This window comes from Bubalus kerabau, chromosome 3 (assembly GCF_029407905.1).
Source record: "Bubalus kerabau isolate K-KA32 ecotype Philippines breed swamp buffalo chromosome 3, PCC_UOA_SB_1v2, whole genome shotgun sequence".
Lineage (NCBI taxonomy): Eukaryota > Metazoa > Chordata > Mammalia > Artiodactyla > Bovidae > Bubalus > Bubalus kerabau.
In genome coordinates, this window is record NC_073626.1 from 54,531,503 (window position 1) to 54,547,307 (window position 15,805).

The following is a 15,805-nucleotide window of genomic DNA, read 5'->3' on the forward strand; positions in this document are numbered from 1 at the left end:
TTTAAAAACACCATTCATTACAAAAATCCTTAAACATGATTTTACAATAAGAAATGTTTAAATTTGCATGAAGGTAGAGGATATGAATATTCTTTTCAAAGAAACATGTAAATACCATTGTCAAGTGCTCAAATTACAAAAAGTAAAGACTATCATAATTATTCTCACATGACATTCAGTAATAACTCCCTGCCACTGCATGTCAGGGACAGAAAGATAGTGACAATGTTACAATGGAGAGAAGCCCTCAAGAAGGAGAAGCCCAGAGGCTGACCAACTTTTTCATAAAGGACAGAGAGTGAATAGAGTGAATATTTTAGTCTTTGCAGGCTATTCAATCTACTGCAAATACTCTACTGCTGCAGCATGAAAAGTAGCTAACTTTATTTGTGAACGCCGTTAAACTTCATACAATTTTCATGTGTCACGTTCTTCTTTGTTTTTTATAAAATAACTTAAATGGAAAACCCAGCATTAGCTCACGGGCAGTACACAGTAAATGGCAGGCTACATTTGTCAACAGATCCTAATCTGCCCACTCAGGACTAATATATTGGTTCTGTCACCGGGGTACAACTGAATCAATTAGATGTCTTTGGCTATGTTAGTCATCTTTTGTTTTTTAGCTATGTTTAGGCTTTATTTTTTTTTGGCTGTGCTAGGTCTTCACTGCAGCTCTTGGACTCTTTCTTGCCACGTGCAGGCTTCCACGAGTTGTAGTGCGTGCACTTCTTTTTGTGGAGCATGGGCCCTAGAATAGAGGGGCTCAGTTGCTGTGGCTCACAGGCTTAGCTGCCCCACAGCATGTGGAATCTCAGTTCCCTGACCAGGTATCAAACCTGCATCCCCTGAATTGGGAGGCAGATTCTTAACCTCCTGGCCACCAGTAAAGTCCCTTAAGTTAGTCTTTTAAATGAGAGAAATTTCCATTAAATTTGCAATTTAATATGTGGTGTTGCTTCTCTACTTTTGGTACTCTTCAAGGCTTTTAGTCTAATTCTTCTACTTTATAATATAATTAACAGATAACACAATAAAACACTAACATATCAAGTCTGGGTTGCTCAAACCCTGCAAATTCCCAAGAAAGGCCTGTATCATCTGCACTGGCCCTTGCCCAACTCCTATGAATTGAGCTCTGAAACCTGGACATGCTGTCACTGAGAAGAATGTGCCTCAGGCATAGGACCACCTCAACCAGAGTGAACAGAGAGTTTGTGACTTATGTCAACTGTTCTACTCTGGATGGACTCTGGGCAGCTGAGAGCAATCATGAAAGCCCCACGTGGCCATGTGACTGACAGTCAACAACAACCCTGGACACCAAGGTTCAGGCAAGCGTCCCTGACGGATAGCTTTGTCACATGTCACTGCTGAGAGAACCAAGCAGGACTCTGTGATTCACTAGAGCGAACACTGGAAGGAAGCCTGGGCCCGGTTTCCTCTGGAATTTCCTCCATGTGTCAATTTTTGCTAATCTTCCTCTGTCCTTTTTCACAGTAATAACCAAGAGTACAATAGCTCTTCTGAGTCCTATAGTACCCTACCAGTGAATCATCAAAATTAGCACAAGACCAGTAATATTAATTATTTAAAAACTGCAATGAAATATATAACCCACATCAAGACATTTTAAGAGGTTACCATGTGAGCTCAGAGTCCAGGGAGGCAACAGCCACATGGGGATGGGACTGTTCTCCTTCCAGCTGAGATGCTATCTCCTGAGTCTCCTGGCCTCCTGGGTTAAAGGGGTCTCAGAAGTGCTCTTGCCCTATTTCCTAATCCAAAGCATTTCCAGGATCCAGATAAGCTATGGTTCAAGCCCAGGAACAATCAATTCAGGATGGCTTCTAAAATAGTTTTCCATGACATTATTGTTTGTAATATTCATCAAAAACTCACTAATTAATATTGCTTAAAAGGCTGATCTGGGCATAAATCAATATAATTCGTAAGAGTATAATCAGATACCTTGGTAGGTTTGTTTGTAATCACAAATGACCAAATTATAAAGCTTTTTACGTATTTTCACTCAAACTTTGGTTAATACAAAAACTCTTTTTCCTATCCCTACACAGCTGCTTCCTGAAAATAGCAGTAACTCTTTTGGTTCCTATTATAACAATCCTCCATGCTTCAGAATATTCAATCTGTCCAAATAAAAACGTTTATTCACAAGAATGGCAAGAATAATTGCCACTGGAAAGATTAAATCCATTACCGGATTAATTAAATCTCATTACTGGGACAACTGATTTAAAAAACACTTCACCTTTCCCATCAATTTAATAAAGTTCACAGTATTTTTCAGCATCAGTTTACTAGTTACCAAATCATAACACATTCAGTCCCAAAGCTGCAACATTATCTCATGTCTTCATAAAATAAGCAGCATTTGTATACTTAATCATAAATACACATAAAAACATTAAAGCAGTTGTGAAAATGCCCATGTGGTGAGCAACAGCCAACAGCCTCACTCAAACCACAGACAGGAGGGGTACACAGGTGAAAGCATCCCCCTACACCCTTTACCTTCTTACCTCTCTTCTTCCTTCGTTCTCGAATTATCTTCTGAGCTATCCTCTTCCAACGGGGCAAAGAACTTAAGAGTTTAAATTTGGACATTATAGAGAGGTCATTACAAACTGCAGGTCTCAGTTCATTAAAGAGGAACCTCAATCGTTCAATGACTGGGGCACAGACCTCCTTGTAAGAACGGCCCTGTTCTTGATGTGTCTATAAAGTTAAATATGAAAGGACAACTTAACAACAATACCCCACCAACTGTCCACAAAGCACAGAAGAAAGAGAATCAAAATCTACTTACCTTAATGAGTGAGCATTTTGCTTGATAAACAACTCTACAAACATCCACCACTGATTTAGGCAATGTTCTATGCTTTACTTGCTCAATACCAAGTGTACCTGCATGAACTAAAGATAATGCCACGTGACCTGTGAAAGATATTTAAGATACAGTGAAGATTAGTTATGACTGTGAAATATGTCAGTTGAAAGATCTATAGTACAGATAAAATACTGAGATTCATACCTAAATCTTCATGTTTTAAGAGGCAACATAACAGTAAGCGGCCAACCTCCTCCACAGGATGCTCAGGGGGAAAGGTGATGGGTGTGGTCAAGTGGCACTGCCTACAGTATCTTTCAATCTGACACAGAAAGTCCTGCAACAGAAACAGCTGGAGGTAACTTCGGAGCCAACCTTGCAACATCGTCATAAATTCTAAGTGCTGCAACTTCTGATGCACTTGTGATCAGTGATGCTTCTAAAACTTCACTGGACACCAAAGTGAACCAGCCTCTTAACATCCCTTCAAATAAGATGCAAACAAAGTCTGTGCTAAGCTGTTCACAAGTCAAAGTCCTAAGGTAAACAGAAGGCACAGTGTAGGAAGGGCTCACTCACCTTCACATTGTGATCCTGAATGTTATTGTCAGCGATGGCTTGCAGGAATGCCTGGGCATGGTCCCCCAGGGCCTGTCTGTGGGAGCAGAGCCGGGACTTGCTGGCTGGAGTGCCCCCAGGAGAGCTACAGTGGTCCTCATCTTTCTCCTCATTGTAGCTGTAGTGGATCTGGCTAGTCTGCAGGCCACCGGAGAAGATGGATGACTGAAGCCACTCTAGAGAGTGCATATACAAAGGTTAAACAAAATCTGAGTGCACCATTCAGAAATAAACACTAGGAGAAAAAGAAAACTAAGTACTTCATTTAGGAAGTGAAATTCAGGATCACTCATATGAAAGTCTCATCTAACATATTTATATAGATTGGCTTATAATTCCTATGTCTACCTGAAAAAAGGTAACACCTTCCAGTTACTCAACACATCTTAAGTATGGAATCAGAACCCAAAATAATATTTCCAATCCAACATTTACTGGATACACGCTCAAGTATAGAGCTGTCCAGTTTCACAGATACCATGTGAAACTGAGTCTAACAGGGAAAAGAAAATGAGATACCACTTACACAAGTAATCCCCAACTTCAGTTGGGATAACTATACACTACAAAGTCTATAGTAGGAATGTGCGGAAGCAAACACCCCATTATCTGGAGGGCTCATACAGAATTTTTTTGTGATCTGGATGAAGACCAAGACACTGAGCATATAGGTAGGAGAAGAGCACATGTGAAGGGTTCCAAGGAGAAAAACATGTTCAGGGTAATACATCTCCCTAAAGCATTCATCAAAAGACTAGTTCCAAATTGGGAAAGGAGTACGTCAGGCTGTATACTGTCACCCTGCTTATTTAACTTAGATGCAGAGTACATCATGCAAAATGCTGGGCTAGATGAAGCACAAGCTGGAATCAAGATTGCCAGGAGAAATATCAATAACCTCAGATAGGCACATGACACCACCCTTACGGCAGAAACTGAAGAGGAAATAAAGAGCCTCTTGATTAAAGTGAAAGAGAAGAATGAAAAAGCTGGCTTAAAACTCAACATTCAAATAACGAAGATCATGGAATCTGGTCCCATCACTTCATGGCAAATAGATGGGGAAACAATGGAAACAGTGACAGACTATTTTTGGGGGCTCCAAAATCACTACAGATGGTGACTTGCAGCCATGAAATTATAAGACGCTTGCTCCTTGTAAGAAAAGCTATGACCAACCTAGACAGCATATTAAAAAGCAGTTTAATACGTGACAGTGATTAATTTGCTGACAAAGGTCCAACTAGTCAAAGCTACAGCTTTTCCAGTAGTCATGTGTGGATATAAGAGTTGGACCATAAACAAAGCTGAGCGTCAAAGAATTGATGCTTTTGAACTGTGGTGTTGGAGAAGACTCTTGAGAGCCCCTTAGACTGCAAGAAGATCAAACCAATCAATCCTAAAGGAAATCAGTTTTGAATATTCATTGGAAGGACAGATGTTGAAGCTGAAGCTCTAATACTCTGGCCACCGGATGCAAAGAACTGGTTCACTGGAAAAGACCATGATGCTGGGAGAGACTGAAGGCAGGAGGAGAAGGGGCAACAGAGGATGAGATGGTTGGATGGCATTACCGACTTAATGGACATGAGTTTGAGCAAGCTCTGGGAGTTGGTGATGGACAAGGAAGCCTGGCATGCTGCAGTCCATGGGGTCGCAAAGAGTCAGACACAATTGAGCGACTGAACTGAAAGCATTAATCAAATAATAATAATGAGAGACTACTGAACATATAAGACAAGAACTTAAGAGATGGATGCTTGGAAACCTGAGATCCAGTATGTTGTAAAGGAGACCTGTGTGATGCACAGGCCAAGCACCATAAAAGCAAGTCCTCTATCAGTGCCAATGGGAATACCCATATAACTGCTATGATGACTAAACTGAGATTCACCTAAAAGAATCAGCTTTTATAACTACAGATTTTTTTTCAATAACTTGTGCTATCAGAGTATTTCTCCAAAACCCAAGCAATCAAAACTGGGTTGACTCAATGTTCTTTTACTGGAAATTTAGATATTAAAGTATTCAGAGCATTCTGCCAAGTGCCACATTAATTCTTCCAAAACACAATCGTGACCATACCTTCCCTGAACCTCTCCATTTAGAACTCCCTCGTCTCTCTGCTCCAGTGGTGGCTTCTGATGTCCTAGAATGGAGAGAGCCCCACACCACAAGCCCATAGTACCTACTGCTCCCCTCTACGCTGACACCTTGCAGCTCATAGCTGATGTGGAAGAAGACAAAATCACCATCTTAGACGCTCTGAGGCAGCAAAGTGTACAGCACCTGCACCAAAGGTTTGTCCAGAAGGCAGGATGAGTAGGCACCATGGCAATCCTTGCCCACTAGCTTTCTCCCCTAACCCTCCACACGCACCAGCCCAAAGCTGATTTTCTCAATGTTGCCCTCACACACCCAGTCTGCTAGGACTCCAATTTCAAGATAGTTTCACCTCCATGAAATCTTTCCCTCCACCCACTCCTCACCTCCCAAACCACTTATAAATTACTCAATTTTATCTTCTACGACCATCCAACCTGACCTGTTTATGACGTCTAGGTACAGAAAGTAACTAAGGGCAGCTGCTGCTGCTAAGTTGCTTCAGTCATGTCTGACTCTGTGCGACCCCATAGACAGCAGCCCACCAGGCGCCTCTGTCCCCAGGATTCTCCAGGCAAGAATACTGGAGTGGGTTGCCATTTCCTTCTCCAAACTAAGGGCAGGGTGCATCTAATTCTATACCTGCTTACATCCTCAGTGCCTAACATGGTAACTTCCATGAGAAATTACTCAAGAGATGTGCATGGGACAGTCAGTGGAGAAACAGATGGAGAAATACATAAATATGTTAAGAGTCATTCAAATGTATTATATGGGATATGGAGAAAATGTAATATTCTAGGTGGTTACAAACGTTGCCATCCCAAAATACACTGGATTGGAGTCTGGTAAAAACACAATCCTCAAACAGAACACCGTCCTGAGGAACCGTCAGTCCACAACATGTAGACTTCTAGGCAGCAAGAGCTAAGCCAATCTGTCAGAGGATGTGGAAGTGAGACCACACACAGGCTCAACCTTCCTGCACACCTGTCAGCTTGCTTCCTGTGATGCCACAGATCGCACAAATGAAAGCCACTCACAGCTATTTCTATGAACTGGTTTAGTCTCACTGTCCTTATATTTCCTCATCAACAACTGTGCTCATTCTTCTTCACTATCCTTAACGGCACTTACAACTCCAGCTAAACTAACCTGCTAATCTGTTAACAGAAAACAAAATTTTTCTTACTGGCACATTCGACCTCAACTGGAGACAGTGGTGTGCTCATAGCTAAATAGGAAGCATGTAATCCAAGGAGCAGGCCCAGATTCCTTTCAGTGTCTATAAGAGGTGAAGACAGACTTCCCAAATCTGGTATGGTAACAACTTCTTGGTCAGGCTGGGAAAGATAAATTTCATTATCAGTATGAAATGAAAATAGAGTTAATTAACAACATTCAATCAAGAATTCCAACAGCTTTTATCCTTAAACAAGATATACTGCCATAATAAAGACTATGTCCTATAATAGTGAGCTCAGGCTGCCCCACAATAACAGAAGATTTTAATAACTGAGAGCAGACAGTACGCATAGGTCTACTGGTAGCAAATCCAAAGCAATGATAAATGACTTAACTAGAAAATTCCTGAGGAAGTCAAACAGAAGGTAGAACAGAAAGGGTTCAAATGAAAATAATCTTAAACACTGCTAGTCATATGACAACTTATAAACAAAATTAATTTTTCCCTTCATAAAATCCTTTAAACATTACCCTTGAGGCATAAATTTATACATTTTGTTACTTCTATATCCACATTTGGAAAGTCAATCTCAACATATAAATCCCGATGCTTATGAATATACAGAATGGCATATTTCTATTCTAAAACACTATGCTATAAAATAGCTACTCCCCAAAAATACCTATCAAGATGTTAAGTCCTTCCAAATTTCTACACAGAATTACAATAAAATTGTGAAGATAAAAAGTTAACTTTTGTGTGTGTGTGTGGTTCAGGGTTTGTATTTCTTACAAATTAACAATTTTAAAATAGTTTTTCAAGATCAGTACATCATAAATCTTAACAGGAATAAAATGCAAATTGGCTTATTTAAAAAATCTTAAAAGATCTTTGCTTTTCATTTAATGACCCCTTCCTCCAAAAGATCTAGCTATCAATACTTCAGGGTAAAAATCACTTATCAGAAAAATCCAGAGAGGGTCCCCACTGATGTCCACCTTGCTCACCACACACACAGCCTCACCTCCAGATACTGACCAACACAGAAAGCATGCATTGATTCCCGTGTGTCTTCAAACTGCAAAGCAGCTTCCAAAGCCACCACTGGGTCTTCCCCTACAAACTGAGCTGAAATAAAACAGACAAAAGTAGCATGACTTCAGTACAGTTTGCCTAGCCATTTATTATATAAACAGGAAATAGATTGTGCAGGTTAACTCCAAAGTAATATGATCTCTCACCCTCTGCCAGGGCTGTCTGGGTCAACTCAGTACCTGGAACAAGTTCCAACAAGTGTTGAAACAAAAACTGCATAATTATAAGAAATTCTTTAAATATGTCTGAATTTGCTGTGATAGAAAGTCACTGATAGACTAAAATGTATGAGACCTGGAGCAGTTACTAAACTGATCATTTTAAACCAAATGGTCTACTTAAAATGATACATTCACAACCTTTATCCATAAAGTAAAAAGCAACGCCTTACCAAGAATACTATTTCCTGTTAATGACTGCGTCTGGAAGTCCTTTATATCATACACTTTTCCATCAATCACAGTCCAGAAGCCTCCATCTTTATTGTGGTTCTCCAAATCAGCTTTGCGTATAAGTGTTACTTCCTCATTATTTCTACAGTTCTGACCTGTAAAAAATGACTCTGTGTATACAGAAACCAAAATCAATGAATCAATAGATCAATAGATAAAATGACTTGAACAAATTGTGTGAAAGAACTACAAGGTGAAATAAACAAATCCACAAACACAATAAGAAATTAACATACATCTTACTATAACTAACACCACAAACAAAAATTCAACAAGGATACAGAACGATTTAAAAACAAAAACACAACGTGATAGGATGAATAGTGAGTCTGGCCATATACCAAGCATCAAGCAAACCTCAAAAATTTCAAATAAGTCAAGTTACAGAGCATGTAAAATGACTACAATGCAGTTAAGTTAAAAACAGCTAAGGGAATTCCCTGGTAATCCAGTGGTTAAGACTCTGTGCATTCACTGTCAAGGGCCTGGGTTCAATCCCTGGTCAGGGAACTAAGAGCCTGTAAGCTGTATGGTGTGGCCATAAATAAATAAATAAAACAAGTAAAAAAAAAAATTTTAAATCCCTACATTTGAAATTATGCTGTCATTATATTTATGTCATCCAAAATTCCCAGGGAAAAAAATGACTGTGGAAATCAGAAAACTGAAACAAACAATAATGAAAATACTGCAAATCAACACTTGGGACATATAGCTAAGTATATTTTTGAAGCCACTTCTATCTTTAAATGTACATATTAGGAAAAAATAAAAGCTAAAAAGTTAATAAACATAAAATCAATAAAATTCAATGAGTTAATAATAATACTTCAAAAAAAGAGAAAACTACATTAGTCAGCTTTGGAAGCATTAGGACTCCAACTTACTATTACAAAAAGCAGTTCAGGTGGGCTGGGGGTGATGGTGAATTAAGATAGGATTGTGTCTTTCCTGTGCAAACTGTGCCTCGTGCCACCAGTTGAGGGCAGGGATGCTAGAGGACTGTAGAGCAGACACACTATCTGAACCCCCTGGCCCACGTGACAGGACTGAAGGCGGGCCACCCAGCGCCATGGGCAGAACAGAAAGCACACAGCATGACCTCAGCAACACTCCAACCCAACAAAACAGAAACCAAATCTCAGCAAACCATCGGCAGTTTATAGAAAATATCACTGACAAAAGATGTTACAACTCGAAGAAAAGAATGCAATAAACCAAGTTCAGAAAATGTGAAATTCTCCAGAACAAACAGCCTACTTCTTTAAAAAACAAACAAAAAAAATAAACAGTACAACCAAAGCAAGGGAGGAGAACCTGGAATATGCTGCTGGGTAAAAAAAAACAAGAAGCATGTATGACCTTGACTACAGAGGACCTGTCTACATCCTGACTCAACATAACCACTAATAAAAAGAGTAATGAATCTGTTCATCTTAGAACAATGAGACTGTGGTTTCATTCTCCCAAAAAAGTTTTTATTGTTAACAGGTAAAGCATGTAAAAATCTTTAAAGACAGAAATTTGTTTTAAAATAATACAATCAATCAGATAAAAAGCATAGGAAAGCTTGGGGAATGTGAGGTTGTTTTTTTGGGGTTTTTTTTTGCCACGCCATGCAGCATGTAGGATCTTAGTTTCTGACTAGGGATTGAATCTGTGTCCCCTGCAGTGGAAGCTGGGAGTCCTAACCACTGGACTGCCTGGGAAGTCCTTGGGAATGTAAATACTTGATTGTACATTCATTATATTCTTTTCTCTACTTTTATCTGTTGGAACATTTTCATAATAAACATTATAAAAATATCACTATGCTAACTAGCACAATTTCTCAAAAAGTTAGAAAAATTTCAGATTAAACCCTAAGAAAAAAATAAAAAAGTAAAGAACAGTGTAGTACCAGCACAATGACATTTAGAGCAATAGAACAGAAGAACCCAGAAATAAATCTTCACAATATATAGGCAAAAAAAAAAAATTTTTTTTTTTTTTTACAAGAACGGCAAGACCATTCAATGGGGAAAGGACAGTCTTTTCAAGAAATGGTGCTGCAAAAACTGAATATTCAAATGCAGATAAATCAAGTTGGATCTGTACCTTTCACCATACACAAAAACTGACTCAAAACAGATTAAAAACCTAAACATAAGAGCAAAAACTATAAATAAAACTCTTAGAAAAAAACAGGAGGAAAGCTTCCTAATTCTGGGTCTGTCAATCATTTTTTTAGACAAGACACCAAAAGCACAGACAACCTTCATTAAAAAAAAAAATCAAGGAACACTATCAACAGAATGAAAAGGCAACCCACAGATTAAGAAAATATTTGCAAGTCATACATATATTCTCAGAACATGTAACAAACTTCTTCAACTCAACAATGACAACAAGAAATTTGATTTAAAATTAGGAAAAATACTTGAAGAGACATTTCTCCAAAGATACGTACATGGTCAACAGGCTCATAAATAGATGCACACCACCACTAATCATTAGGGAAACCAAATCAAAACTACAATGTAATACCACTTGATCATAATAGGATGGCTACTATTTTTTAACTTTTTATTTTGTATTGGGGTATAGTCAATTAACAATGCTGATAGTTTCAGATGAACAGTGAAGGGACTCAGCCAAACATATCCACTCTCCCCAAAACTTCCCTCTCATCCAGGCTGCCAAATAACATTGAAGAGAGTTCCACATACTATACAATAGGTCCTTGTTGTTTATCCATTTTAAATATAGCAGTGTGTACATGTTCATCCCAAACTCCTTAACTATCTCATTCCCCATCCTTCCCCCTGCAATCTTAAGTTTGTTCTCTAAGACCATGAGTCTCTGTTTCATAAGTTATTTCATTTGTATCATTTCTTTTTAGATTTCACATATATGGGCTGTCATATGGTATTTCTCCTGTCTGTCTGACTTACTTCACTCAGTATGACAATCTCCAGGTAGGATGGCTATTATTTAAAAAACAAATAAGTGTTGGCCAAGTAGGTGGAAAAATCAGAACTGTTCCTTTGTGCATTGCCTGTGGGAACTTCAAATGGCATAACTACTGTGGAAAACAGAATGGCAATTCCTTAAGAAATTAAAAATGGAATTATCAAATGCACTGATGCTCAGTCACTCAGTTGTGTCCGACTCTTTGGCCCCATGGACTGCAGCCTGCCAAGCTCTTCTGTCTAAGGAACTGTCCAAGCAAGAATTCTGAACCAACTTTTGGCTATATACCCCAAAGTAGTGAAAGCAGGGACTCGGACATCTACACACCCATATTCACAGCAGCATTAATCACAACATCCAAAAGGTGGAAACAATCCAGTATCCATTAACAGATGAATGTTACATCTGTTACAGACAAAGAAGACGTGAGATATATATACACACAATATACACACACAAATATGCGATAAAATACCACTCAGTCATAAACAAGAATGAAATTTGCCATCTGCAACATGAATAGAAAAAACTGTATAATCAAGAGATGCAGAAAAAAGTATTTGAGGAAATTTAATGTCCATTCAGAAATGAAAGGAAACATCCTTAATATTTTAAGGTATCTACAAAGAAAAAACAACAAATATCATAGTTCATATGTGAACTTTGGGAAGTTTTTCCTCTGCTCCTAGGAGCAAGACAAGAGTGCCCATTATCACCATTTCTATTCCACAGTGACTAGAGGTGCCAGCAAGTATAGTACGTTGTGGCAGGAGGTCACACTCAGAAGCAGACACAGGCAGAGAGTCACTGATTTAGTCAAAGGTGGTACTCCAGAGGAGAGACCACAACAGTCCTTCCAGCGAGTGCTGGCACAACGATCCTACAGACAAAACGCCTCTGGAAAGAAATGGCGTATGCTAGGCATGGAGGTGGAACAGTCAGTACTTCCCACTTCGTTGAGATGAAGACCAGTACAATCACTGTGGAAATCTGGCATTCTGTACTAAAGCACGCCTTACAAACCACCAAGAAACAGACGAACATTTAAGCAATTAATTTGTTATGGGTCACATGCCTATCTGATAAAATGATCAACAGAAGCAGGGGAACGGCAAGCACAAAAGCCCAGAGAAACCTTTCAGTAAGACAGAGACAGTGTTTGGGAAGGTTCCGCTTAATAAATGGTTTCCCCTGTGATGAGTCCCAAAGTTGATTTTGGTAATTTTGTGTATATGTTACACTTCACAATAAAAAAATTTCTTATAATAACTATGTCTGAACTGCTGATCAAATTATAAGCTCTCAACCATATAGAGTAAACAGACAAAAATCACAAATGACCATTTAAGTTCACCAAAGTAGATGAATTGTGTTGAAAATATTAGCTATAATAAAGAAATAAAAAATAATGTTGAATATCCTAAGGCTGGTTATTTTCCTCAGGACACTTGTTACTTTTTGTGTTAAGTAATACATATAAAAATGACACTCTACAATGGTAGAAAGGCCTACCTTGCTTCAGCTTTCCTATAAAATGAAAGGTAAAGCACAATTAATTCTGTAAGTCCAGGAAGTCATAATGCTTAGACTTAGATTCAAGTGTCAAAGTTCAAAACTTTGCAAAGATAAGTTTCATTCCAATTTGGTAAGCACTAGAGACAGAAAGGATGGGAAGTGCCCAGCAGACTATGGAAATTCCATAACTCATTAACATCACATAAGGTCACTGAGTTTAAGAAAGCCTTCCCATATCAATGTCTGCCTCCAAAGCAGAATCATAACTAACCATTTCAACTATATCTTCTGGAGACAATTCCCAAGAAAGGATTTTCCAGAATGCTCTAAAATAATCCAATTCAGGATGTAACAACCATTACTAACAGAAAAACTTTTCTTAAATATAACCCAAAACTATTCTGATGTGGATTATCTTTGTTTTCCACTTACACTACTGCCGGGAGCCGGCGAGAGACATTCCACTCGTGACAAAGGTCATGAGGAAGGAGGCTCGGCATACGCAAAGGCGGGATCGAGCTTCGGGAGTGCCCCCGGATATTCTCGAGCATCTACCCCCAAAAAACCAGAGTCTGCCTACTTTATTGCTTTGTGCTCTCACCTCTGACTTTACTGGGGGCTGTCCCCCACCACCATCTCGCTTTCTCTGTCAAAGAGCTAACTTACAGCTCCAATTAATAAAGTTCCTGGGCAATTAAGAGTGTTTAAATCCAACCCCCTCAGATGGCTAACTAACTTGCCTGACAAGTTTACCGGGACACCTACAGCTATGCATTCGATTGTTTACAGTCTCCCAGCCTCGAGAGGCATGGGAAGCTTAAGATATTCAAATAGCTTAGAGCCTCTCAGAGAGTTAGAAACTGTCAGAAATAAAACTAGTAAAAGATTTCATTGATGAGCCAATGTTTGTTGCCAAGTTTCCACATCCCCTAAATTGTATCCTTGAATGTGTATTAATTAATTAGTTGGTATACAGAAAAAATAAGTAGTGGCCTTGGTGTTAGTAACTTTAGACCCTTAAGGTAATAAATTCTTTCCTTTGTTGTAAACCCATTACACATCCGCCCTATAGGAATGTAATTTTATCTTCGGAAGATGGCACCAAACCTTAAAATAATTACTCTTAGAGAAAATAAGTCTTTGTTGATAAGTCCTTGTCAAGAGTCATAAAATGTTAATAGGCCTTCTGGCCAGAAGATGATGTAAATCACCTAAACCATTTGTATACGATAAATTTGCAGGAAAGAAACCCTGGTTTTTGATAAGGATCAAAGACTGCTGACTTTGCATCCCCTATTATCCTCTATGTGTAACTTAGGGTATAAAAACCCCTGTTGAAAATAAAGCTACGGGCCTTGCTCACCAACGCTTGGTCTCCCCATGTCATTCTTCCCCTCAACCTTCAGCTGAGTATCCATCTGGAGCGTGGATATCCTCTGCGACCATTTATTTGCCTGGGCTTCTAAGACCCACTCGAGAAGGTGTCTAAGGTGGGGCACCTTCCGCTATTCGAGAGGGTGCCTGTGGCCTCCGTGGTCAGAGCTAACCTGGTGTCACGGGTTATACTGATTTTCCGCGTAAACCAAGCTACTCAGCTTCTTTTCTCCACTGAATTTTCCTACTGAGCTATCCTCATTCTATTACTCTTTATATCTTTTATAAATAAATAAATAAATAGGTCGCCTACTCTGTCTCCCCTTCGAATACCCTGGATCAGCCGGGGCTGGACCTCAGCACACTACCATCAAAGTGCTCAGTCACTTCAGTCGTGTCTGACTCTGCGGACCCATGGACCACAGCCTGCCAGGCTCCTCTGTCCAAGAGACTCTCCAGGCAAGAATACTGGAGTGGGTTGCCACCTCCTTCTCCACACTACAATCAGTGAAAATGGCAATAACTGGTGTTCCTTTGTCAAATTAGTCTTTCAAATGAAAGAGCAGACTAGGACAAAACTTTCCCCAGTGCAAGTCCTTAAGTGAAGATGCCATACCCATGATGCCAGGCCAGGCTAACTCTTCAAGGTCATCCCTCTCCTTTCCTGGTGCCAGGTGGTTGAACCGATCCAGATGTTCTAACAAGCCACCTAGTAGTGGGACAGCTCCAGCCTCCTGCATGAGACCAGCATTTTTACTGAGCAGAAGCACTATAGACACTACTAGTTCTGGAAGGAGAATACCTATATTTAAAAAGAAAAAGAAAAAAAGGTATAAGACTTAAAACAAAAGTCTTTATTTTATAAAATCACTTTACAAGCTTGGGCTATGTTTAAATCCTGATAAATCACAAGATAAGAACACTTGTCCTTCAGTATACTCTACAGGATTATTTTATCTTTCATTTTGAAAGAAACAAACATAGGTATCAAACAGAACCCTTTGAGTTATAAAAATACTTTTTGAAAACACCATTTCAACACAAAAGGAGTAGCCAGAGTTTTTTATTCAGAAAAACTAAGTGTTTTCAACTAAGTTAATCGTCAGAAAAAAAGCACTCCATCATAATAATCTACTGTCATAGAATTAACTTGAAAAAATATTAAGGTCCTTAAAGGGGCAACTAATTCTTATGTTGCTGAAATAAAATTAGACAATTACCATTTATTTCATTATTGAAGTGCTAATAACGGTGGTATGACTCTAAAGCAGCAATTCTATTTACACCAGGTTGCTTAACTCTAGAATTGCAACTAAAAAAGCAAAAGGTTAAAGACTAGGACTAGATATAGCCGTCTACAGTACTAGACATGTAGTCTACTCTATAGAACTAGATTTATGAGGTAAAGGCACGCAAGTTTATCACAAAATGATACATTTTAAATCGTATCAATCTCCAAAAATAAATACATGCCGACATTTAGGAAACAAGGTAAGTACCAGTGAAGTCCCCTTCCACAATGCAGGCCACCTCTGCAAAGTGCCGCCAGCTGGTGGAAGCAATGCTGGCTGCCACAGGCAGTATGTCTCCAATGTGTGTGCACAGAAGGGCTGTGTACTTCTTCAGCAAGGACCCGACCCCCATCAGTTCAGGACCTGG

The 15,805-nt window shown here is 39.1% G+C and overlaps 1 protein-coding gene across 6 annotated transcripts in view; it reads right to left on the bottom strand.

Moving 5' to 3' along the window:
- Positions 1-15,805, bottom strand: part of HERC2 (HECT and RLD domain containing E3 ubiquitin protein ligase 2) — a 238,564-nt gene that overhangs the window by 131,992 nt on the left and 90,767 nt on the right. For 5 of the 6 annotated variants that reach the window (XM_055571827.1, XM_055571828.1, XM_055571824.1 and 2 more), the window contains 9 exons: positions 15,646-15,801; positions 14,763-14,948; positions 8,245-8,415; positions 7,783-7,886; positions 6,765-6,915; positions 3,431-3,645; positions 3,056-3,188; positions 2,831-2,958; positions 2,544-2,739 (listed from right to left, as the gene is read on the bottom strand). In XM_055571827.1, the coding sequence (XP_055427802.1) occupies positions 2,544-2,739; positions 2,831-2,958; positions 3,056-3,188; positions 3,431-3,645; positions 6,765-6,915; positions 7,783-7,886; positions 8,245-8,415; positions 14,763-14,948; positions 15,646-15,801 (1,440 nt within the window). The remainder of the gene's footprint in view (positions 1-2,543; positions 2,740-2,830; positions 2,959-3,055; positions 3,189-3,430; positions 3,646-6,764; positions 6,916-7,782; positions 7,887-8,244; positions 8,416-14,762; positions 14,949-15,645; positions 15,802-15,805) is intronic. The other variant, XM_055571826.1, reaches the window with a different exon arrangement.